Genomic DNA, 24,674 nt, shown 5'->3' with positions numbered 1-24,674 from the left:
GACATCAAACAGCGTCGCAATTGGGCTGCGAGCTCATCATCGAAGAGGGCGGCATGATGAGGTCGCGCATAAGAATCACTACGAGAGGCTTAACATAAGGCACGATGCAACACCCGCTGAGATAAAAAAGTTTTGTCCCTCTCTATGATGCTTGTGGAGTGTGGAAAGCTAACACTTCAGGTCTTTCTATTCTCTTTCAAAAACCCACCATCCCGATGCAAATCCATCTGATCCAACCGCATCTTCGACGTTCTCCCTGATCTCCGAATCATATACTGTTCTGTCTGACAAGACTCGTCGAGCAGCTTACGATCGCGATGTCCTTCGTTTGCAACACCACCCACCACAAACTCACTTCCATCACGGCTCTTACCACTCTCATCAGCCTGGCGGTCGTGCACCATCGGGTTTGAGTCGCAGGAGAGGCACTTTTCGCGGTCCGCCGCCTAGCTTTTACCGTAGCGGAGGCTGGGGAGAGCAGGCAGATAAGCGCCGTAAGGCCCACGAAGAGAGTACTGGTGGTCGAAGCACATCAACACATGAACAAGGCGGATCGCATAGTCGCCAGAAGAGTCCATGGGGGGATCCTTTTAGTCATGAATCTTCCCATGGGGGAATGGGACCTGGTGATGACCCTTTTGGACATCAGAATGATGTTCCTCACTTTGACAAGGCGGGGCATACGCGAACACATCGAAGAGAGGACCAACGGCGCAAAGATAGGAGACAAAGGAGCGCAATGGGCGACGATGACATCGGCTTCGAGGCTCAGACAACCACCACAGGCCATTTTATCATAATATCGGGCATTCTTGCCACTGCGATACTGGCGCCTCTCATATATATTCAGTTCATGAGCATTGGGCAGAGAAAAAAGAACAAGACTTGAGCAGCGATAGACTGCAGACGGGAAGACTGGGCGTGTCTCCTAGAGAATAAGTGTCATTATGAGGCTTTGCGTTCCTCGTCCCTAGAAAACGGTACCATTACTTCAAAACATTTCATAGATGGAATCTATACCTCGGCAGTACGAGTAACAAACAATTGCCATGATATCATCTTCGAGATTTTTTATTTAACATAATCTACATCCCCGGAGACCACCGCCCACAAGCCTGAAAGGGACAAGGAGCTGCTGAGGGGAGAACAGCTCTGAAGTGGATATTTTAACGACGACTCTCTGCTATTGGAAGATCTACCACTCCTGAGAGAAATTTAGCCCTCGAAGGTGAAGCTAGCACCGAGCTTGTGGGTAGCCTGGTCGAGCTTCTGGGTGTCGAAAGAGCCGCCAAGACCCAGGGTGACGCCCTCTCGGAGGAGGACGTTGTAGGCAAGGGCAGCAATACCACGGTCGTTGATCTTGACCTATATTTTGGAGCGCGAGTCAGTCACTCATTTCTACAATACCCGGAATTTGGTTGTACGAACCTTGGTGAAAGAGACAGGGTCGATGCGGTACTTGCTAGCAACCTCAAGGCCGACAGCGTTGCCGGTCTTGGAGTTCCAGGTAGCCTTGGCACCAGCCTCAACCTGTGAGTTGACCTTGTGATAGTAAGAGGCAGCGAAGACGCTGAGGTTATCAGAAGCGGTGATGGCAGCGCTGTACTGGGGGGCAGCATAGCCAACAGCAGCGCTGTAGGCGGTCAGAGCAGCCTTGTTAGCATCATAGCCAGCGGAGGCACCAGCTAGGAAACCCTCGTGGCCGACAACGGCATCGACATTGGCAACAGGGCCCTTGAGGAGATCGAAGAAGGCACGGCCGTGGAAACCGGGTTGCTTAAAGTGGAGGTTGAACTTGGCACCCTTTGCGGCGGTAGCAGGGAGGAAGTTGAAGAGACCCTCGAGCTTGAGGCCCTTGGCGAGGGAGTCGGCGACCTCGATCTTGGTGTCGAGAGCATTAGCGGTGTTCCAGGTCTGGGTAAGGGTCAGGCCTGTACGGGAATAGAACATTAGCAACTGAGCATAGCCAGGTTGAAGAAACGCCGCAAATCCGACCGGCCAGCCTGATTTAGGCCCAAGGATTCGCGAGACGCTGAGAGAGGGTAGATTCTGTTTGCGGCGGGGTTTGGGTATGGGTGGTGGAGACGGAGATGGTGAAAGCGAAAAAGGTGTTGAAGGAAAAGATGGTGGTGTCGTACCGGTAGGCTTGTCGGTGTATTTTCCCTCAATCTGAAGACTAAAGTCAGTAACCCGAAGGCAGAAAAAAAGACACCCCAAAATGCAAGGCCGTTTTCTCGTTCCGATAAGAGCTCGTTTGTGATGAAGATGTAGTGAATCAAGTTGGTCAACAACACCAAAAGCCGCGGTTGACCGAACACTAACTTCCGAACCCCCGAGGAACAACGGCTTGCCATTGAGTTTGCGGAAACGGGAATGCTTACAGCAGCAGAGGTGGCCTTCTCGTGGCTCGACTTGCCGGTAACCTTGAAAGCAACACCGTTGGGGGCGGTGTCCTTGAACTCGAAGGTCGTGGCAGAGAGATGGTAGAAATCCTTGTTCAGGAGCTATAAACGGCGCAAGAGTTAGCAGAGCCCGTAAACTTCAAGAATCTATAGTAGCGGATGATCGTGCGGAGCAGATCAATGCAATAGGGGATCTGGAGGCTGATGCTCCAATTCACTCCATCACGTAAGTTCCGAAAGAGCGAAGAATGAGGAGCTCAATTCTCGATATTGTCACAGCCCAAGAAATCAAAACNGAGCAATGGGAGGTGCCGAGACGACGGAGGGGAGAGAGGAGCATACATCGTTGGCCGGCTTGGCAATGTCGGAGAACGCAGGGACAGACATAGTGGCGGTGGATGGTATTGGAAGATATAAGTCTCAAAGGAAAGTTGTGATGAAAATGAAGTTGGAATTTCGACAGAGATGTGAGAGAAACGAATGGGGTAGGAGAGTGGGAGACGATGGAGCCTACCTAGGTACCTACTTACTAGAAAATACTTGGGATCAGACTCACACAGGGCTGATCTCCTACACAGGGTTTTCTTGTTGGGGAACCCCGCTGGAACCAGCTCAGGCTCAGTGCATAGCTCGGGAAGCTCTTGTGTACCAGGCTCTGAAGTTGCCCTGTGCGCCGCCCAGCAAGGAATTTGCACATGGGTAGTCCAAGTCGGCTGATGTCGGGTCTGTGTCACATTGTCACTTGGCCGGGTGATAAAAGGCAGCCTTTAGCTGGAGATCATGTAATTAATTTAAGCAATATCCCCCAGAGCCGGGGCCCACGTGGAGGGGTAATGAACGATGACAACGAAAAGAGTTGGTCAAAGAGGAGAGAGAAGTCAATTGGATGATGGGCTACATCCATTTCCCGAGGGACAGACCAGACCATCCATGATCGCAACGTCAAATTCCCTACTCCGTACCTAGGTTGGTGGTTATTGCCTGATCCTCCCGGTTTCAGGCTTCGTACATACCGATGCCACTGGGTTATTAGGTAGTAGAGTTTTGGGCTGTCAAGTCCATTGCATGCAATTATCTCGCTGCCCAACGGAGTCCTTCATCATCATGTCCGTCCATGGATATCCCTTATTCAGTTTGCATGTTGTCGACGCATGAACAGCTCAGAGACTAACAACTAACAACTCATGTGACTCCATCACTCACTGACCACTACTAGCAGCTGAAACAACACCTCAGACCCATTACTTTGGTAAGTATGCCCGCAAGGAGGTTGAGGTACTACCTGTACTCCGTACCAAAGAAGTTTTCTGACAAACCCGTAAATTGAAGGCCGAACTCGACGTGTCTATGTCCGGTTTCATTCGCGTCTATTGGTCCGTTGGCCACACCCTCTTTGCAACCATTTCACGACAAGACCCTTCATGCATAGACAAATCAGGACGACATATTGCACCTACTGCTGCCAATTTCAAACTGCTGTGAAAGTGACCATTCGCCGACGCTTGAACTACGCAAACTATGCGATGCTTTGTTTCTAGAATTTTTGTCTTCTATTTTCTTTCCCATGCCCCTATCTTTCCGTACCCTTTCCCGTCATCATTGCGCGGTTGGTTGGTAAGCAAGCTCCAAGACGCCTTTTCTCTTCTTTCAGGAGAACGACACCCAAGACATACACTTCATATTCCTTTGGCCCAGACATCTCTTTTATGGTAGTGTAAGTTACAATGAGGCAAGCAAGCTTGCTGTGCTTGATGTTTGCTCGATTCGCTATATCATTAAGCCGCGTTATCGTATTTGGCGTTGTGAGTGGAAATGGCTCTGCAACCAGACATTAGCAAGCGTGTTTCTTTCGGACCACCGACCATGCAGTTCTGGGGACAGAGCAGTTACGTACCGGCCACTGGGGTCAGTCTGTTTGGACCAAGTGGGAGTCCAGCGCATGACGGTCGAGGCGCAGTGAGGGGGGAAGTGCTCATCAAACATGCATCGATACCAGTAACTATGCATTGTTAGTCTCACTCAACTGCAAGAAATCGGTATCAACGTACGCCTCCTTGGTATCGGGAATATCGTTACCCCACTCAGGTTTGGGGTTCTTCATCATCTCGTCTGTCACCTGCTTCTCGGCGTTGTCCTTGAGTGCGTCGATCCAGCCGTAGCCGACACCATCGGAAAACTGTTCCTTCTGTCGCCAGAGGATGTTATCAGGGAGATAGGGCTGTTCGTCTGGCTCGTCCGAGGTATCGAAAGCCTTGCGAATGATGTACTTCTCAAGTCTGTCCTTGGTGATCATCTTCTCTTGAGGATCGATGTTCATCGATGTTTCGAGGAACTATTACGACTCTTAGTTTCTGGTAACAACTAGTACAATAGAGCTGAACTTACCTCCTTATCGAGGAAGGGAACACGAGCTTCAAGGCCCCAAGCAGAGGTGGACTTGTTAGCTCGCAGGCAGTCAGCCAAGTGCAGGTTCTTGACACGGCGAACTGTCTCCTCGTGGAAAGCCTCCTTATCAGGGGCAGCGTGGAAATACAGGTAGCCACCGAAGATCTCGTCACTTCCCTCTCCACTCAGAACCATCTTGATACCCATGGCCTTGATCTTTCTTGACAAGAGATACATGGGGGTGGAGGCTCGGATGGTAGTGACATCGTAGGTCTCAAGGTGAAAGATAACATCTGAAAGAGCGTTGAGGCCATCCTCAATGGTGAAGGTCATGACGTGGTGCTTGGTACCGAGGAACTTGGCGACCTCAAGTGCAGCCTTGTTGTCCGGGGAACCAGGCAGTCCGATGGAGAAGGAGTTGAGCTGGGGAAGGTATGTCAAAGTATCAAGGTGATCATCATCGTCAACACCGACCAGACCCTCACCAGTGTCAGGGTTTTCGACAGGGAGAACGTTGCCGTTAGCCTCGAGAGCCTGTTTTCGAAGTCTGGTCACCTCACGCTGAGCGATAGATGCTGTCAGACTCGAATCAAGGCCACCGGAAAGGAGAACTCCGAAGGGGACTTCAGCCATGAGTCGCTTTCGGACAGCTTTCTCGAGAGCATGTCGGAGAACCTTGTAATCGACGGGGTTGCTGGGAACCTTCTTAGGGTCCCACCAAGACGGGTTAAAGTAGCGAGTCGTCTCGCCAGTCTTGGAGTCGTAAACGTGACCGGGGGGGAAAGCAACAATCTTGTCACAGACGCTATGCAAGCATTTCAGCTCGGAGGCGAAGTAAACGGTTCCGGGTTCCTTGGAGGACCAGCCCTGGTAGAAGGTGGTGATACCAATAGGGTCGCGGGCCGCAATTGTGCGATCTTGCTTCTTGTCGTAGAGAACAAAAGAGAACATGCCATCGAGGTGGTTGGGGCAATCGGTATCAAACTCGGTGTACTACAGGATATCTATTGTGAGCCTGTTATTCTTCCTTAAGCTATCCATGAATTAGTCCTCTTACCAGGGGAATGATAACTTCGCAATCAGATGTGGTCTTGAAGTGGTATTGCTCCTTGAGGTTCTTTCGAATGTGACGATGGTTGTAGATCTCACCGTTGACAGCGAGGATGATGCTGTCGTCGGCGTTGGTCAGGGGCTGGGCTCCAGACTCTGGAGGAATAATCGTCAGCTAAAAAAGGATGCGTCTAGACCCGAGACTTTCGACTTACCAACACCGACAATGCTGAGACGCTCATGGCAGAGAACTAAACCAGAGAGTCAGAACCAGCAGCTTTTGTGCTTTGAGAGTCAATTGGGCTTACTGGTATGGTTGGCAATCACGCTTCCACCTGAACATTCTACTTTAGTACTTGCGACTGTGAGGGCTGCATGTAGCATTGGTGTTGTTTTTACTTACTCCAGTCGGGGCCACGGTGACGGATTCTGCGTAATTCAGGTTAATTTGAAGGGTTATGCCTTGGTCGACCAGTGTGATACATACTGCTTTGCGAGCTTCAGGGCCGTGGGCTTAAACTTTTCCACGTCAGGATGACTGCAGAGACGCAAAATGTTAGTCATGCCATGATTCTTCTTTTCCTCCTCCGACCGCGGGGTGATTTCAATTCCAATTTCAATTGATGGCGGGGTCATCATGCCCCTCCAAACCACCAAAACAGATCCATGTTAAATTTCGCAAGGGAGGGAGCGTACCGATGACAGGCGAAGATACCACACATGTTAGCGGTTGCTGTGAAATGCGCGCGTTACGTGTGTATCACGAAGGGGAGTGCTTGAAGAAGAATGGTAGGAGGAAGAGAAAGGGCGAAGCAAGATTAATATTTAGCAATAGTTTCGGGCGAGAGAAAAAAGAGGAGTCATAAGAAACTCCACACTCCTTCCGCCGGCACAGAACAGGCGATAAGTAGGTACTAAGATACCTACCCTCCATGGGTACCAAAACAGATAGTACCAATACTTCAAAGCCGCAAGGTTATTAGCGGTTAACGGCCGTGGCCGATACAATCATATGGAAGTCTTTAACTTGGTAAGGTTATCCACCACATACTCCGCTGCGGACGCGGATGAGCATCTCCCCACTACCACAGTGACCAGCCTGCCAGCATGAGTGAAGGTGCCGGGCCAGTTCATTTGTGCTGTGAGAATCCGGGCAGCTTGACTCGTTTGTCTCAACTGAAATCGAGTCCCCATCTTCCTTGCTTGTAAGTGGACGGAAGAATCTGTCCGCTGAGAGATAACGGCTTTGCGCTCCTCCGGCGCAATCATGTCAAGCCAAGCCAAAATATTTTTGAGGTGTGAGTAAATCTCCCGGCCGATTTCGGCTTGTAATTCAGCAGACTCAATTGGCAGCATGAAGTAGTCTAGCCCTTGAGCTTGTGCGTTCCCGGCCCAGTTTACATAATCCGAATAAACTTTGACTTATGGGCTTGATAAGGGAAATACAACGGACATGCGGCTCTCGATTGTCACGTCACAAGACCAACGTTGACAGGCTATGATGAAATTAACAAAACTATGAATACAGAGTATGCCATCGATAATGAAGATCAACGTGTTTTATCGGGACATACGAGATACTTTACAAAGAAACTGTTGTTCAAAACTTACATATAACGCAGCCCCGCCACACATATCACTCTGGCCTTCTCATACCAACTCCCCCATCACCCCTTTCCCACGACAGCTTTCACACGCAAGACAACCGCTCTCGTTTGCGACGTAACCGAGTGGGTCGGGCATATCCCGACAACGCAGCCGCAAGTGATTCACTCGCCGGTGACGACCCAAGAAATACGGATCGACAAGGGTAATGGCTCTTCGACAGTCCCGAGACAAATGGTTTCCTTACGAAAAGACTTTAACGAAGTTCAAAGAAGCGCACTGTCGCAGTGAACTGCCTGCTCGTTGCCCAGTATGAAAAGTATTTTTGACGACGTTGCGCTAGCACCTATCTCTTGCTGTATTGTAAAGCTCTTCTTATCATCCTGTGCTATATAGCATGCCTCCGTAATGCGTGGAGTCCACTTCATGGACTCTGAGTAACTTTCCGCCTTGGTATTTCCCTATAAACGCCGTAGCCTGAGGTGCCTTACAAAGAAAATTTTGGTCTAAAAGGTTTCTTCTCTCCCAACGCCCCCGAACGTTTCATCAAGGTGTGGGGTTCTCTCGAACCGTACGGCGAACTCGCTTCTCGTACTCGGCACGATCTCTCTTGAAGAGGTTGTATGCCTCCGCTTGGGCAGGTGACTCGGGGTTAGGGTCGTTGAGAAGGTCCTGGATACCGAGAAGGATCTGTTTGACGGTGATCGCAGGCTTCCAGGCCTCCTCTTCGTTGAGGATGGAGAGGCAGACAGTTCCTGAGGGGTACACATTGGGGTGGAACAGCGGGGGGACAAATTTACCTATGTTTATATTAGCAAGGTGGCCTTCACACATTGTGGTCGAGAGAGCTTTACACTTGGGAGGCTTTGTAGGGTACTCTGCGTTGAACAAGTATTAGCGCCGTCCAATCTATATCGTGTGTTGGCACTTACCATCAGGGAAAGCAATGGTCAGCTTGAAGAGTCCGCCAGACCAAATAGTGTTCTCTTTGCCAGGGATTCCGCATTCCCAATTTTTGACATCGAGTACACCTTCTTTGGTACGCTGTGGTTTGGCATAGAACCCGAAAGGATGGTCTCGTCGCCATTGCTTCCTATTGAGATTTCAGTCAAGTCCAGGGACTATGCATTATAAATCTCACCTCTCCTCTTGTAATCGGTTCTGGCAAAGCGCCATGATTCCGTCGTTCAACTATGTCGATCAGACGTGGGACGAGGGCGGTAATATTTGTAGGCGAAGGATATGAGAAAAAAAGATTATCGAGAATCGTGTGAGAGATCGGAAAGCTGAGGTGCGACGCGAGTTGCGGCAGGATAAAAAGTCCCTGGAGAGGAGCTTGCACAGCTCTGGCGGCCAAGCTTTCGGTTTGCTAGGTGAGGAAAATGCTTCAGAGTGGAAGTATATCTGACACGAAAAGAAACAAATCGAAAGTCAGCTCGAAGGCGGGACCTATCGTTTGCGCAATCGTGCCCGAGGTACAATTCACGAAACGACGCCTTGTTGATGATTCGATGCACAGGCCAGAACCTGTTGTCGTTGGTTGAAAGACGCCAGTCGGGGCATGGATGCCTTTCCGACAAACCCCGCTAAGTGGTCACCTAAATGCCCAGGGCGCTCACGCTAGGTCCGGGGGGGTGATTTGCGCTGTTGCGGCTTGTTGACCTTCTGAAGTCTACCTAGGTAGGAACCTTAGTAGGTAGGTACCGCTTACCACTACCTTAGGTACTAGGTACTGCAGGGAGGGGCGCTTGTTAATCAAGTGGAAGGCAAGCCACTTGAGGTGCGAACCTGCTAGCGCCGCATCATAGGTCACCTCGGCTCAGTCATTGAGTTAAGCTGGAAGCGGGCGGGCATCGATCCCTGAGATTGCCCACGTACCAAGGTATAAAATCACTTACGGCTTGGTCCTTACATCACAAAACTTCACTCTATTGACCTTCCGCCATCGTTGTCCTTTCTTATAAGGCATAACTTGAACTTGGCTGACTTCCATCATTAATCTCACTTCATCAGCTTCCTTCGGCAGAAGTGGGGACTGGGAAAGACGAGGCAGATATCATCATGGGCATGGACAAAGACACGGAAGTCACTTTGAAGGAGGAGGCCACGGAGGGACTCAAAGAGGCTGCTAAAGAGGGCGTGAAAGATGAGGTTACAGAGGACAAGAAGGATGAAATTGAGGATACCACAGACCTCAAGACTGAAGCCGAGGCTGATGCTGATGCTGCTTCCTCATCTCACACTCTCATGCCTGATGCTCCAACCGCTCATACTCCGGCCTCTAGTCTAGCGACTCCCTCTCTAGATTCAAAACCTCATAATTCTGCCTCAAACGAGGCTTCTGCCGGAGATACTGCTCCTGATGATGCTGTTCCTCAAGACTCATCGCCCAAAGCTGCCCCGCAACAGCCCGTCTCCCAAGAAGCAGCCACCACGACAGAAGCTGTAGCAGAGAAGACTGACGCGTTGCCAACCCCAGCCCCCAAAGCCGCAATAACCGTTGATGAAATGGACGAGGTTCCAGACCCGGACGAGGACGACTTGGATGATTTAGATGGTCTGTGAGAAGGCATAGAGCTGTGAAGAAACCCGGCTGACTGTTCTTAGATATGCTGGAAGAGTTCTCTACCGTCAAGCTAGATCAACACAAGCCTCTTGGAGCTGCTGCTGCCTCCAGTAAACCAGAAGCTCCCAAGGGCGCTGCTTCCGGCAAGCAACCTGAAGTGGAGGATGCGTTCTCAGAAGATGAATTTGCTAGGCAGCTCCAGGCTGGTATGGCCGATCTACTAGGCGAACTTGAACAGTCTGTGCGTTTTATTTCATCTAGCAATACCAACGAGAATATGATTGCTGATACAATTGCAGCCTGACATGCAAGCACAGTTTGAGGATATCTTCAAGCACATCGCTGCGGCAGAAGGTGCTGGTGATGCACCACCTCCAAGCACTTCCAAAGGGCCTTCTTCCCAAGCACCACCTGAGGATGCATCATTCCAAGACACCATCAAGCGAACCATGGAGCGCATGCAAGCTTCTGGAGACCAAGCTACTGCTGCTGCTGCGTCGGGATCCGCTGATGATTTCATGTCTGAGATGCTCAAGCAGTTGTCTTCGGGCGACCTTGGTGATCTGGGAGGCGACGGCAGCGAGGAAGAATTCTCCAAAATGCTCATGGGCATGATGGAGCAGCTCACTAACAAGGAAATTCTGTATGAGCCCATGAAGGAACTCGATGAGAAATTCCCTGAATGGCTTATCAAGAATCGTGACTCGACACCGAAGGATGACTTGAAGCGCTACGAGGAGCAACAGTCCATTGTACGAGAGATAGTGGCCAAGTTCGAAGAGAAGACGTACTCGGATTCCAATGCGGCGGACCGTGAATTCATTGTTGATAAGATGCAAAAGGTATGATTCATCTACCTGTTATTCTCACTGGTGGGGTCTATATCACTGACAACCTGTCTAGATGCAAGCGGCAGGATCACCCCCTTCTGATCTAGTTGGAGACATGCAATCGGCACAAGATGCCCTCAACCCAGGAGACGAAGCCTGCAACCCTCAGTAGATAAGGAACTTGGTTATTGACCTCAAGCCATCTATATACCCTTTGTCAAAATAATATGTGTGCACATCTGACGACATCCACTGGCACTTCCTGAACGCCGTGTCCCTTCCTGGGTGATCCGACTAACCCCAACGCCAAGCGAGCAAACGCGTAAAGTTCTGAATAGGAAAGAAAAAAAGCAAGAGTAAAAGGAAAGAACAAGAAAGAACGTTATTGCATCTCAATGTCTTCAGAAGTATCGATCTGGTCTTGGGGTCGGGGCGGCTTATTCTGTTTAAATTGTTCTTGTGCTATGAGCTCGGCAAAGACATCATCATAGTCTTCGTCTGATAGCGGAGGCGAGGGTGGCCGTTGTGGAGCCATCTGCTGTTGCTGTTCCTCATAGGATGCAAGCATCGCTTCGAGCTGCTCTTCCTCATCCATCATCGTTTCATCTTCGTCTTGTTCCGGAATGGGAGGTTGTTCTTGGTAGAAAGTCATGGCGTCCTCGATATCCGCCTCGGTAATGTCAGGAGCGTCATGAGACAGCTGTCCTCGGTCGGCAAGATAATTTGTCTTCAAAAACTGCGTTTAAATTAGCAACATTCATAATACATGAAGGGATCTCTCCCTACCTGTCCCTCTATGTCTCTACGTTGCCAGGCCTTGTCTTCACGGCTCTGTCGCACATTCTGGAGGAAGACCTTCCTTCTTCCTTCGTGTAGCTCATCCCGCTTCTTGTTCACTGGGTTTGGCCGAGTGGGACGCGAGGAAAACTTGAACTTTGGGGGCTTGATGGGAGAAGATTGAATTTGACGCTGCGGACACACGTTTCTGTCAATTGGTGAGAGTGGCGATGATGCGCGCACAGGTGAAGAGGAGAGCGGCGATGAGACAGCAGGGCGATGATCCCAAGAACCGGAGAAAATGGGCGCGGGAGAAAAAGACATCATATTTCTGACTGTGCAACTTTGGCAATTATGCTGCATGAGATTGTAAAGGGCCCATACGATGTAGATGTTGGAGGGAGCTCAACTTGAGAATTACATCGGTTTCGTGGTCGTGTAAAGAGGTGACCTTAGGCGCGTTACAGTCGCGGTCGCGCAGTCACATGACGTACCCAGTACCTCTCTCGAAAATACTGCTGGGCTAAGGCACTAAGGTACTAGAATTCGCCCCCGAAGATCGCACCCGGCCCAAGCCGAGTGATAGACGGAGGTTTGTCGGAATCGGCACACCCAAGCAAAAAAAACTGTCAACCTGATTTTGGTTGACGACATGATCTAATTAAGCCTACCTTAAGCCTGGCCTCTGTGGTGTCAATTCCTACTAGCTTTTCTTCCTTAAGAATGTACAATTTTATTTTACTACATACCATCTGTCCTTCTTAAAAGTCCATCGGCAGTCAGATGAACGCCTTATCTGTTTCGGCCTTTGCGAATCGCATCGCCACTCGATCATGGACCTGTTCGACTTGTAGAAGTCAGTTGGTCCGAAGTAAGCCCTTTCGAGATTTCACTGCAAGAGGTTTTGCATCGCGGAGAGGCTCGAGGAAAAACAATGGTCACAAATCTGGCCCTAAACGACCGCTGTTATATGCCTCGGCTGGTGTTGGTACTGTAGGCGCGACCGCGCTTGCATTCACCGACGATATCAAGAGTAGTTATGAAGCGGCAGAACGAACAGGAAGAGTGGCGGTTGCGCTCGCCGTGTGTATCAACGAGTATGTATTTACTTGTCATTAGGTGTAGGGGGTGCGAAACTAATATGTTGAGTAGTTACCGAACAACACTAAACGCCAGAGAAACGACAGCAGACCATGATGCACAGGAGAGCATGCTCAAGGCATGTCACAAACGATGCGCCGAACGGACTCTCGTTGTGCTGGAAAAGAACGGCGGAATCTTTATCAAACTCGGTCAGCATCTGGTATGACCTCCATCAACTTCGGAGCTCGAACGATCGGACTAATTACTACGCCAGAGCGCCATGAATTACCTTTTACCATCCGAATGGACAAACACTTTCATCCCCCTGCAGGACAAGTGCCCTGTATCTTCACTTGAGTCGATCGAGGATATGTTTCGCAGAGATACAGGAGAAGAGCTTTGGGACTATTTCTCTGATTTCGCGCCTGAACCAATCGGCGCTGCCTCTCTTGCTCAGGTACATCTGGCATCCATCAAGGGGTCAAATCAGAAGGTTGCGGTCAAGGTTCAACATCCTGAGCTTGAAGCATGGGCACCCCTGGATCTAGCGCTTACCCGGTACACATTTTCGACCCTGAAAAGATTCTTCCCCGAATATGATCTTGAGTGGCTCTCTTCTGAGATGGACGTTTCTCTTCCTAAAGAACTTGACTTCCAAGAAGAGGCCAACAATGCCCGACGTATGAAGGAGCACTTCGCCAAGATTCCACAGCTGCCCCTGATTATCCCCGAGGTAATCTGGGCTAAGAAGCGAATCATTGTCATGGCGTGCGAAGCGGGAAGCAGACTCGACGATTTGGAGTATTTGGATAAGAACGGTATAGACCGAGATGAAGTATCTGCCACGTTAGCGCGTATCTTCAACGAGATGATCTTTGGCGATGGTGCACCCCTGCACTGTGATCCTCACGGTGGCAACATTGCAATCCGCAAGAACAATACCCGCCGGGGCCTTGGACGAGGTCCTAACTTTGACGTGATTTTATATGATCATGGTCTTTACCGCGACATTGAGCTTCCTTTGCGGAGATCATACGCCAAGATGTGGCTTGCGGTTATTGATGGCGACATGGATCGAATGAAGAAGTATGCACATGAGGTTGCCGGTATAGAGGACAAGGATTTCCCCCTCTTTGCTTCAGCAATCACTGGTCGAGACTACAGTATTGTTAGCAAGTCTGGATCTATCCTCGAGACTCGAACAGCGGATGAGCAAAAGACAATGAGCGGGGCTTTGCAAGAGGGTCTCATTGTCGACCTCGTGCAGCTTCTCAGCCGCGTGCCTCGTATCATCCTTCTAATTCTCAAGACAAATGACCTAACTCGAAGCCTGGACGAGAATCTCCAGACACGACAAGGTCCCATCCGTTCGTTCATGATCCTCGCACGATATTGCACCAAGACCGTATTCCACGAGAAGATTGAAGAGATCGGTCAAAACGGTTCATTCCTTTGGCCACTCAATGCTCTGCGGGTGTTTGCTGCATGGGTTGGTTTCATGCGCGTGGAGATCAAGTTAGAGGCCTTTGAACTTTGGCTATCAACCAAGAGAATGTTGGGTCTAGGCAGCTTAGAGTTTTCGGGTGCGGCGTTCCAAAAGTGAAAGATGACAACGAATTAGAAGATGTGTCGATATAGAGTATATGCCTTAATGGCGTGACACCCAGAGCATATAGAAGCCAGTCACACAAGGTTCATGATGCAATGCATTCATATCAAGTAATAACACGATTGCACTTCAACTGTACAATTATGCCGATAGCCAGTTTCAGCTACTTATGTTCTACTTCCACAACTCACCAACGTGTTAGCTCTTTGAAAACAAAACAATTGTCAAGTTGACTTAGGATAATGACATGGAAATCGGTTACTTCAGGAGCAGTTCTCGCTTGGTCAACAACAGTTGGGGAGTCTTATTTCAAGGCCATTGGCATGGGCCATTCTCCTTTTACCTCTTTGCTCCCGTCTTTCTGCCAGGATAGCCTGTTGCTTCCTCTTCATTTTCCAAATACGTTGATATTCTGCACTGCAGAGCATCTCTCCGTAATATCTGTACATATTGAGTCTAAGAAGAAAGGCAATGGGAGAGGAGGTCTATGTCTATACTTCCTTTTCACGAAAGTGCGAATCTCTATTCGATGACACACAGAAACGCCGTGTATTGTTCTCCCTGTTGATTCGTCAAGTTCATGGCAAGTGTGGAATTGAGGCACAGGCTGGATTCTTCATCGATGCTGCTCACAAACAGAGTCAGACGCATCTTTTTCAGAAGATTTATTTTTTCATGTCCCATTCTTGGCCTGAGATGGTATTTCCTGGTAATTTCAAGCTTATACAGGCCTCCGTCATTCAACTTGGTGGTTCTACCAGATCAATTACTGAATGAGGTCGAACGAGGGCTAGGATGACTTCAAGTTAACGAACAGAGAGGACTGAAGCTGCAAAAATGGTGGTTCCGCCCGGGATCGAACCGGGGACCTTCTCGGTGTTAACGAGATGCCATAACCAACTAGACCACGGAACCTATGCTCTTGTAAGATGAGCGAGGCACAGGCGGCTCATTGCACCGATGCGAAAATCCAAGGACGGCAATAGTAGTAGAATGTAGGGCTGAAGTAATAAATACGAAACTTGAGTTGGTAATCCAGACAAACAGAATTGGCTATGCTACATATAGAAGGCCTCCTTTATGATTATGCAGTAGAGGTGGCGCTTCTGTGGGAGTTAGTTGTGGCATCTCGTTCACTGAGACGGCCCTGGTTCGGTCCTGGGCAGAATCACCACTTCAGCAGCTTCAGTCGCTCAAGTCTTGTGTTATGGACAATGGTGGTCTTCTTTCTCCTCTCGCAGAAAGTTCTGCTGTAGAAGCAGTGACCCAGGAGTCAGATATTCATACATAAGCTTGAGTCGGTATACCTCCAGAGGCGATGTTATTTGAGATAACCAAATGCGGATGGTAGACCAACGATGCACAGGCTCAACAAATCAAATGCTATATTTAACACCTTAGTTATAGTATCGCTACGACATCATGTCTTGTCCATCCCAACTCCGCGCCATCCCATGTTAATTTTTCAACCCTAACATACATGAACCAAATCCAAGAACGAATTCCACTCTGCGCCAGCTTATTCAAATGAACCCTTACCCAATAAATCACCTACGACTCCCACTCTCTTCTCTGCTCCTTTAATCTTTCTTTCTTCTCTCTTTCGCTCATTCTGCTCCAGCTTTGCTCGTCTCTCGCTGTCACGAGCAAAAGCATGTACACCGCTCTTCTTGCTGGCTCCCTTCTTGATCTTAGCCTCCTCACCAAATCCGCTCGCCGGCGCTGGTGAACCAGAGCTTGTGGTAGAGACTGTACCAGATACAAACGAATTTGTAGTAGCACGGCGAAGCAGAGCAGGGACTTTGAATGAGGAGTTTGATGCTGTTGCAAAGGCGAGGCGCCCAGTGCTAACGTTTGAAGAACCATTGCGTTTTAAACTGATGCGATCAACGACAGCAACACGGCCACGGCGGGGGTTGGAGGTATCGTTCTCCTTGTCGCTGCGAGTTTCTGTGATAGTATTGTCTTCACCTTCACTGTCTGAACCGACTTCAGTTGCAGGGATAACTGAACCATGGGGTTCTTCCAACAGATCGGATAAAGTTTCGCGAACTTCACCAATGTTGGAGGGCTTCTTGCCATCCTTGGTCCTACGCAGATAGCCAGGGACCCTGCTACCCGCAGGGCCGAGAACCTTCTGAGGTTGGCTGTCAGGAACGGTCTGAGCCTCGCTGCTTTCATCCTGAGACTGGGACTGTGAGGACTCAACAATCTCCTCTGGTGCATCCAAAAAGTCCATTTCATCATCACTGCCACGATCCTCGATCGTTCTTAAGAAGGCCTGATTTCCAGGGTTCTCGGCTATCTTCTTGACACGCTCGTCGGAAAAAAGAGCTTTCTGCATTTTAGCAAACTGTCGACGCTTCATTCGACGGCGAGCCTCGCCATCATCATCTGAATCATCAAGGTCGTAGCCTGCACCTCGTTTACGGCGAAGCATGCCAGTCGTGATGTCCTTGAAAAGCTTCTCCACCTGCTTCTCATCTTCTGCCTGTTCTCGAGCGCTATGGAATGTCAGTCTTGATGTAATTGATTCGGGATGTAGCACCTACGCATATAAAGCAGCGAGTTTGGCTCCATCAATGTCGTTACTAGCAGTGTCGTCTATAATGTCTTTGAGTGACGTGGCAGATTCATTGTCACTGTCCTCGCCATCTGCACCACCCAGCCCAGCATATTCATCTTCGGATTCCTCAGCTTGTTCCTGAACCATCTCTTTTGCCTTGCTGTTCTTGTGATCAAACTCGGGTTGGAGCCGTTTCTTATGTTCGTTCTTGGCACCCTCCCTCAGCGCTTCAAAAACATTATCAGTCTTGTCTGCAGATGCCGGCTCTGGTGTTTCCTGAATGCGTTGAGATGTCTCTATTCTGCGGCGAAGGCGGCCACGGCGGACGAGTGGCGAAGCTTGGGTCGAGTCGTCGTGATCGACCAACATAGTCTCTGTAGTCGAAACTGGTGCCTCGATAAATCTGTTCTTTAAGGGTGTTTGGTCTTGGAGCCCACCATCCTGAGTGAAATCAATCATTTCGGAGATTTGAGTGCTCTCTTCCCGAAGCAAGCTGTCCAGGCCGCGCATTTGAGACTGAGAAAGGTCGAGAGCGATGTCTTGAGCATTCCTTTGGCTGTCATTCTTTTGACTGTCCACGATCATGTCCTCCATGGGCTCGTCCATGGTCGCAGAGAAGTTGGAGTCGGGAAAATGATCGAAATCGGGCATCAGGGATTGGGTTGGGCCGTCTGCAGAATTCATTTGGCTGTCGTCCATGGTACCGGCGAAAATTTGTGTGAGACCGAGACCGGCCGGCCCTTGTACCGGCAAACCAGGGATAAAGTTCTTCTTTGCTGAACGGAGGACTGATCTAGGTGCAGTTGGAGATTGGGTGTTTGGGACTGTTGGTGACATGTGGACAGTAGTGTTTGGTCTCGGTGTCCTTTCGACTGTGTCCTCCTCCTCCTCGTCGGAAAGAACAATAGGCTTTCGCAATCGTCGATATCTCGTAGCAGGGAACTCTTCTATATCGTCTTGAACATCTTGACTGGCAATAAGAGTTGCATCGTCATTCTCATCAGCAGAGGCTTCAGACTCTCCATCTCGAGCCTCGACTTCGACCATGTTATTGCCATCTGTTTGCTCATCGTCACTGAGTTCCTCCTCGTCCTCAGATCCGGACAACTCAACAACTGATCCTTCTCCGTCAGCTTCGTTTCCAGATGCCTGATACTCGTCGTCCTCGCTGTCATCCCAAGCCAAGGGGTCAACTTCGCCATTCTCCTTCGCTTCCTTCTTGGCGGCTGCTTTCTCTTTTTGCCTGATCATCTGTGCCTCCACCCTTGCCCTAGCGACAATGTCCTCAGCGTCTTGCATTTGACGCTCACGCTCTTCAGCGGTCTGAACAACGACACCTTGAGCCTTGAGCAGATCAACTCTGCGGTCACGCTCTACCTTAGCTTGCTGCCGAGCCTTCTGATACAGATAGGCCTGGAGTTCTCCTGCTGTCATGCCGTGATTTTCGTTCTTTCGCCTTGTCTCCTTGCCGGGAGATTTTAGTTGGGCCAGGGCGCGTAATGCTTGAACGGAACTGTGTTCTTGTGCTTTCTTTGCTGGCGCCATGTCGAATACAGCTCGAATCTTGTCCTTGGTGGTGGTTGTAATCTCTAACTCGTCATCCGAATCTACCATGGTCATATTGGCTTTCATAGGTGGAAGCTTGACTCGAAATTGGCGCCTCGGATTTTGCAGGGGCTGTTCCTGTTCGGTTCGAGTTTCCACAGCCTTTCCCTTTCCTTTATCTGGTTTGAGTCTGGTTGTCTCAGCCAGGCTGTCTGTAGTTGGCAAGTCGAATTCATCGTCACCAGCAGCAGTTTCTGGATCTGTAACGGCGGTGGCAGTCTCTTTAGAAACTGGGGGGGAACTCGGTGGTGTATCGACACCCTGCATCTCAACATCGCTGTGTGGTGTCGGGACCCTACTCGAGCTGGCAACATCTGGTTCTGGTTCCCCTGCCGGGCGAAAGTTGAAACGCTCAAACAAACTGTTCTTGGTGATCTTCTTTCGTGTCTTGGCTTCATGTGCCAACTGCATATTTCTCGACATTCTCTGAGTTTCTCTCTTCATCTCTTCGATGGCCTTCTTGCTGGCTTTACGAGCACTGGGTCGCTCGGCCTGTGTTAGTCGTCGGCCGCCTTCATCGTCGGTGATACTGGAGTTATCGTCATCCGAGACCATCTCTTCCATCTCCTGGGCGACTTTCTGTTGCTTTGCCCGTTTTGCGGCCTCTGTTGCTTCTTTAGTGGCATCTTCGTCACGCCTCTTTTGTCTGCGGCGCTCCAGCATCGCTTTAAAGCGATCGGATTTGAGGGCAGGGATGTCAACCTCCGAATCAGAGCCATTATGTACAGATCGGGTTGGCGAAGGGCGAAGAGGCGATGATACGAAAAGTGTTGGGCTGGGACCACGAGAGGTGCGCTTCGAGGCTGGCGATGAAGGTGCCTTGCGAACTAATCTTCGGCGTGTAACAAGAGCATTATCCTCTTGCGATTCAGCACCGGGCATGCTACTATTGTCTGCCTTCTCCACTTCTTCAGTCGCCTTCTCTCCTAGCTCGTGAGTCGTCTCTATACAGTCCCCAGTACTTTCTCTTTGCAAAGAAGACGAGCTCCCGGACGCCTTTTGCTGCCATGTCCGTTGCATCCTGGCCGCCAGCTTGCCTCGTGGCCTAATTATGTCATTATCTGATTCATCGGACGCTTCTTGATCAGGTATGGTCTGTGCTGGGAGGTTGAGGTGGTTTTTTGAGTTATGGTCTTTGTATTGGTTTGAAGAGGATGTTTCGTCGTCACTACTCTCAAGAGCTGCAAGTTGCGCTTTGAATCTAGACTGTGGTGAAAGTGGTTCGGGAGTTCCACCCTCTGAGGAGTGGGAGGAAGCTCGTGGGGGAGTAGCCATTGTGATATCGAGGGTAGTTATAGTTTTGACAGAGAGTGGTCAGCGAAAAGATGGAAATAACGAGCAAATTAGCATCTAGTCCTCAGGAGTGAATAATATTTTGTTTTGACATTAGAGTGGATGTTGATCTGTGGGAGACTGAGGATGATGGAAACTCCCGAGTCTAAGTGGTAGTGGGGAGCTAACGCGACGCGCGGGCCATGGAAAAGCGTTGGCGTGGAGAGACGCGTTGATACGCATCAATCACGCGTAGGGTTTACCAGCCACAGTAAAATTCAATTAACACCCCCTGAGTTTCAAATATCTCAGAGGATACATGGCGAGGGCCAAACATGAATCCAACATCTTGCACGGCGATATTGCACATGGCACGTATATTTATATCGTGTTTTCGTATATCATGAGGAGAATGGCACAATTAAATTTAGTTGTCTATGCGGCTAATTGATCTCTCCTCCGTTTTTATAAATTTTCAGTTTTCAAATACCAACATGAGCATCCGGTAAAGACTGTCCTTATAGCTATCCCCCCTCTAAATCAATCAACGTCAAGAGTATGAAACATATGCGTTACGACTAGAAGAGCTTGTGCTCAAGAGTCATGTCAGATTCCGGCTCGAGGCCAACGCAAGCACGGAAAATGTTAGTCAAAGCAGCGCGCTGCTTGGCCAGTGCATTGACAACGGGAGTGCCAGGAGGGGTGAGGGGAGCCTTCAGCATGTAGCTAAGGACGCTCAAGACGCTGTGGAAGCTTTTGTACTCGGTAGTAGCAGTACCATCAGAAGATACAGCCTTCCACTGGATACGAGACATCATCTCGGCAATGATGACCAAGTCAATGATCAAAGGAGAGGCCAGAAGGGAGTCCTCGCAGATGTTGAAGAGCCTGAAAATGGTCAGTCGCAGTCTATTGCATTCGAAACATTGACATCAACTTACGAAATGGTCTGGTGACCGCCCATAAAAATCTCGGCATAGTATTCGTCAAGAGCACGCTTGTTGTCGGCAACAGCAGGCATATACTTGATCACAACGCAGTGGTCAGGGTGCTCGCCCTTCTTGTACAGAACGTGGTTAGCCTCGACCATGTCATCAACGACGTTGGACTTCGAAATTTCCTTGGAGCGGAACTGTTTCTGGGAACTCAAGTTCTTGCCATCGTTGTTGCCAAGATGGTTGTAGCTGGCAATAGATGTCAATTTTATACCAGCATTGATGAGGAAATCAACCAGGGCGGATTTCATCTTGGTCTGGCCAGACTTGAAATCATCACCACCAATGAAGGCATTGTGCTTCTCAGCAAGCTCGATGGCGCCGGGAACAAAGGTGTTCTGTGGGGAGCCGTTGATAAAAGGGGCGTTCTCAAGAATACAGGCGACGGCAAAGACAGTTGAGGGGGAGACCTCCTCGTGACCCTGCTCAATGGCCTTGAGAAGGTTGTCTGCAGTGTCGTTGACGCCCTCAATCAGGTCGGCATATCGCTCAGTATTGGCAGTCCACATGATGATGACCTTGTCAAGGCCGTTCTTGGCCTTAAAGTCACGGATGTCCTGGCGGATTTTCTCAACGTGAGCCCAGCAAGCCTTGGAGCCCTCGAGAACGTTATCAGCACGGTCCTCTTGGTTGGCAGCAATGAAGTCTGGGTAGTAGATGGAGGGAAGGGGAACCATCTCAGCCATCTCCTTCTTGACCTGGGCCTTGAGGGTAGGCTCGAGGACCTGAGCGCGATCCATGGCCTGAGCCAGGTTCATCTTGCTAATGTCCCAGCCGCCAATGAAAAGGTCGTTGGGGTGAACCATAGGGAGAATGTTGTGGAAGGGAATGTTGATCTCCTGATGGGTCTTGGCATCATGGCCGAGCTTGAGGGTCGAGCCCATAACAACAGAGCCGTAGTAGTTGGACTCGCGAGGACCCTCCTTGGTATCCCAGGCGAGCTGACGGCGGTTGGCGAGGATGCCAGCGGTGACGGTAGTGCCGTTGTTGCCTCCGAGGCCAACCAACATCATGCCGACCTTGGGGATCTTACGGTCGACCTTGAAGTCATAGAGAGTCTCATTTGGAGTGGCAACATACTTGCCATTAGCATCAACGTCAACCTTGGTAGTGCGGTAGGTGTATCGGGAACGAATTTCCGCATCAGTGTAGGTGACGTTTGGGGAGTTGACGGTGAAGAGGTCCTGAGTAGCTGAGGAACCTCGGCCGTTGTAGACCGCCCCGTTCGAGGAGCCCGTGCCTACTTCCGCGTGAGGAGCCATGATGAGAAAAGATGGCTTTACGTGGAAATTTGCGAATTGAGTGAGATTGGACGGGTTCTGTTTGAAATTTGACCTTTACTGTTCAAAGGTCGAGTCCGCTGAGCCTCCGGAATCGGCTGAGCAGCGGGCTCCTGCGAACGGGTGGTGCGTCCTTTTGTAAAGTCAGCATCTGTCATCGTCTTTCTTGGATCCTATTAGATGACTTACGAGTTAAGGAGATTGGAAAACGTCTTGACGACTGTAGTGACCAAGGGTCAAGGCCTTGGTCTTTATGATAATATTATTTGGAAGGGGTTTGTTGATGGCGGGGTAGCGGGGCAGATGGATGTCAAGAGAGGGAGATTTTGACCGAAAATAAGAGTTTTAAAGAGTTTGGATATGCTGTTTAGCTGATTGTAAGTTGACGAGGTTTGCTGGTGAAGGAAAAGAGAGAGAAACGGAGTATGGTTCGGGGATGGGGGTTCAAATATGGCAGACTCCGGGAGACGTACCTTGGTACTGCCACTTTTCCCTTGCTTGGCTGTCGTGGACGTTCGGGCGGTGAGGTTTACAAGGAGCCAATAGTGGGGTAGCGATATTCTAGCGGCTGGGGACGCGGAGAGCTCGGAACAGCGTGTGTATTGATGATATTGAGCTACTGTAAGCTACTGTATGTTTTCCATGCATGTCTGTGGACACCTGGTGCCAGCACGCATCCATTGGATTCCTAGAGCCGAGAAAGAGGTATGGATAGTGTCTCCATCCTCCAGATTTTCCCACATTTCTCCCACCATTTTCGTCCATGGAGTTGGGGTTCAGTCGGCGGAGACAGCTTCAAATAAGAACTTGTGGCTGTACGGTTGACCCCGACTTATCAAGGGTTTTCTTTTCTTTCCTTTCCCTCTGGTCAATATGATTGTACGGAGTAAGCGTGTTGTACTAGTTGTTGATATTTGTTGAATATGCTTGGTTTGGCGAAGGCACTTTCGCAAACAACTGCCCATGCTCATGCAGCTTAACCCTGCCTTGTAACCCTTCCTCTCCCGCCCGAACCATTGGCTCGAGCCCCTGACGTTGTGCATCTCTCTCAGCATTCGACAACGACAACCTGGCTTGACCTTTCTTAACCAGTGCGGGACAAAAGCGGTGGGCCTGTCTCTAAGCATAATAAATTGTCTCATCCGATATCATCGATATCGTCCAACTTGATTGGCTCTACCCAGAACCTTCGGTAATCATACAGGTCTGTCCTACGGAGTATTGTTGTTGGGTTATTCGCCAGCAAGTCTAGAGCACTGGGTCAAGCTTGAACGGGTAAAAGGTCTTCTGTATTACAGGCTTTATTAGCCGTCGATGACTTGTTGTTGTGACTATCAACGACTAAGGTATCTATGGTGTCGCGATAAGTGTTTCTAGATATTATTGGAAACGATAAAAGATTTCAGAACTCTCCTACCACAATACTGTTGACGTCTGTTCCACGGATGGTGAGACCTATTTAGCACGCCGCGTTCGAAATCGACTCTGATTAATCAAATACCATCTCTAGGGTAAATATTAGCAGGAGACAGGGATTTTTGGATGATGATTCCGATTGCTAGTAGCACGTCGCGTGCATTCTTATCACAACGTGGACTTGCATTGACTAGGTAGGTATGTAGGTAGGTATCCTAAGCCTTTGAAATAATTGGCTTACAATCTTGACCAACTGGCGAGGATCATCTGTACGACTCGTTATCTCTCGCCGCTGCCTATGGTTGATCAACCTCGATCAACCCACGTTAGCACAGCGCCACGATGCCCCGGAGCCTCCAGCGACTAGAGGATGAAGGCACCGGATATTATCATGGCATGGCATAGCTCTCTCGGAAAGGCCGCAATATTCTTAAATTGTATATCTCAAGGCACTTGTTCTTCACATTGGCTGCCTGGGAAGTAGCTCCATTCACATGTGTAACGAGGAAGTGCAGCAGGAAGATGCAATGCCGAGCCGAATACCCACATGGCTTCTGTATGGTGTTGAGATCGTCAGAAGACCCTGGCCTCTACAATGTCGTCTCTCACCGTCTAATGCGGGAGAAGCTGGTACATCCGGGTCAAATCGCATGGTGGGAGTATCAGGAGAAGACGTGAAGAAAGAGGGGGAGTCATATACTCCCACCATTTCGAGAACAGACAGCCGGACCTCTTCAATGTCGGGTCTCATGGCCATAGTAGCTACCCACTGACTATAGCCCATTCCTAATTCTGGCTTTCCATGTCTGGAACCCGAAGGAGGTATAGCTTTCTCCGTCCCCAGGCTGTCATCTCGGCCGTGATTTCGAAATGAATGATACAAGCCAAGTTTTCGTCTATGTGTTGGCCATATGCCACACCATTTGCAGACTTGATTCAAATCCAGGGTCCAGAAATCGTTGCTATAGTTGATGACTTGTTGACGCATTTCTGCTTTAACAGACCCATGTGCCCGAGCCCGAGACTGGTCACGATAGCCGATCGACGATCACACCTCAAGACTACTGCGGTCTCAGCCATGTCATAATATCAAATGATTGCCCTTGGAGAGTCCTGAATGACGTGCCAAAGCCAACCTTATAGGCAGACGGGCCAGGGGTAACTCTCAAGCTCATGACTAGCTGGTCCAAGCTAAAGTATCCTGAACCTGAAGCCATTAAATGTTTGATAAGG

At 49.7% G+C, this 24,674-nt stretch overlaps 9 protein-coding genes, besides 1 other annotated feature; 2 read left to right on the top strand and 7 right to left on the bottom strand.

The window, feature by feature from the left end:
* Positions 1-1,215: 1,215 nt before the first annotated feature.
* On the bottom strand, positions 1,216-2,789 carry FFUJ_07531 (probable mitochondrial porin; the record flags this gene model as incomplete). XM_023577794.1 has 5 exons in its annotated part: positions 1,216-1,365; positions 1,429-1,931; positions 2,139-2,169; positions 2,382-2,504; positions 2,745-2,789. The coding sequence occupies 5 exons, from the start codon at positions 2,787-2,789 to the stop codon at positions 1,216-1,218; spliced, it is 852 nt and encodes a 283-aa protein (XP_023430802.1).
* Positions 2,790-4,177: 1,388 nt separating this feature from the next.
* FFUJ_07530 (probable asparagine synthase) lies at positions 4,178-6,473 on the bottom strand (the record flags this gene model as incomplete). XM_023577793.1 has 9 exons in its annotated part: positions 4,178-4,220; positions 4,297-4,401; positions 4,451-4,734; positions 4,788-5,780; positions 5,845-5,993; positions 6,053-6,088; positions 6,146-6,172; positions 6,241-6,266; positions 6,325-6,473. 9 exons carry the CDS (start codon positions 6,471-6,473, stop codon positions 4,178-4,180), a joined length of 1,812 nt encoding a protein of 603 aa, XP_023430801.1.
* Positions 6,474-7,988: 1,515 nt separating this feature from the next.
* On the bottom strand, positions 7,989-8,618 carry FFUJ_07529 (probable ubiquitin--protein ligase hus5; the record flags this gene model as incomplete). XM_023577792.1 has 4 exons in its annotated part: positions 7,989-8,242; positions 8,297-8,320; positions 8,375-8,535; positions 8,584-8,618. The coding sequence occupies 4 exons, from the start codon at positions 8,616-8,618 to the stop codon at positions 7,989-7,991; spliced, it is 474 nt and encodes a 157-aa protein (XP_023430800.1).
* An 885-nt stretch (positions 8,619-9,503) lies between these two features.
* FFUJ_07528 (related to PEX19 protein) lies at positions 9,504-11,010 on the top strand (the record flags this gene model as incomplete). XM_023577791.1 has 4 exons in its annotated part: positions 9,504-9,999; positions 10,050-10,249; positions 10,308-10,850; positions 10,912-11,010. 4 exons carry the CDS (start codon positions 9,504-9,506, stop codon positions 11,008-11,010), a joined length of 1,338 nt encoding a protein of 445 aa, XP_023430799.1.
* A 210-nt stretch (positions 11,011-11,220) lies between these two features.
* Positions 11,221-11,939, bottom strand: FFUJ_07527 (uncharacterized protein; the record flags this gene model as incomplete). XM_023577790.1 has 2 exons in its annotated part: positions 11,221-11,574; positions 11,625-11,939. 2 exons carry the CDS (start codon positions 11,937-11,939, stop codon positions 11,221-11,223), a joined length of 669 nt encoding a protein of 222 aa, XP_023430798.1.
* Positions 11,940-12,398: 459 nt separating this feature from the next.
* FFUJ_07526 (related to bacterial aminoglycoside acetyltransferase regulators) lies at positions 12,399-14,301 on the top strand (the record flags this gene model as incomplete). XM_023577789.1 has 3 exons in its annotated part: positions 12,399-12,712; positions 12,768-12,918; positions 12,973-14,301. The coding sequence occupies 3 exons, from the start codon at positions 12,399-12,401 to the stop codon at positions 14,299-14,301; spliced, it is 1,794 nt and encodes a 597-aa protein (XP_023430797.1).
* Positions 14,302-15,148: 847 nt separating this feature from the next.
* Positions 15,149-15,222, bottom strand: a tRNA (tRNA-Val).
* Positions 15,223-15,826: 604 nt separating this feature from the next.
* Positions 15,827-19,753, bottom strand: FFUJ_07525 (URK1-like protein; the record flags this gene model as incomplete). XM_023577788.1 has 2 exons in its annotated part: positions 15,827-16,811; positions 16,860-19,753. 2 exons carry the CDS (start codon positions 19,751-19,753, stop codon positions 15,827-15,829), a joined length of 3,879 nt encoding a protein of 1,292 aa, XP_023430796.1.
* A 575-nt stretch (positions 19,754-20,328) lies between these two features.
* FFUJ_07524 (probable myo-inositol 1-phosphate synthase (MIPS)) lies at positions 20,329-22,007 on the bottom strand (the record flags this gene model as incomplete). XM_023577787.1 has 2 exons in its annotated part: positions 20,329-20,638; positions 20,692-22,007. 2 exons carry the CDS (start codon positions 22,005-22,007, stop codon positions 20,329-20,331), a joined length of 1,626 nt encoding a protein of 541 aa, XP_023430795.1.
* Positions 22,008-23,885: 1,878 nt separating this feature from the next.
* FFUJ_07523 (uncharacterized protein) lies at positions 23,886-24,198 on the bottom strand (the record flags this gene model as incomplete). XM_023577786.1 has 2 exons in its annotated part: positions 23,886-23,995; positions 24,051-24,198. 2 exons carry the CDS (start codon positions 24,196-24,198, stop codon positions 23,886-23,888), a joined length of 258 nt encoding a protein of 85 aa, XP_023430794.1.
* Positions 24,199-24,674: the final 476 nt, after the last annotated feature.

The sequence above is a fragment of the Fusarium fujikuroi genome, chromosome FFUJ_chr05 (genome assembly GCF_900079805.1).
Source record: "Fusarium fujikuroi IMI 58289 draft genome, chromosome FFUJ_chr05".
NCBI classification, from domain to species: domain Eukaryota; kingdom Fungi; phylum Ascomycota; class Sordariomycetes; order Hypocreales; family Nectriaceae; genus Fusarium; species Fusarium fujikuroi.
The sequence above is the reverse complement of the archived record's forward strand: the minus strand, read 5'-3'. Positions and strand labels throughout refer to the sequence as shown.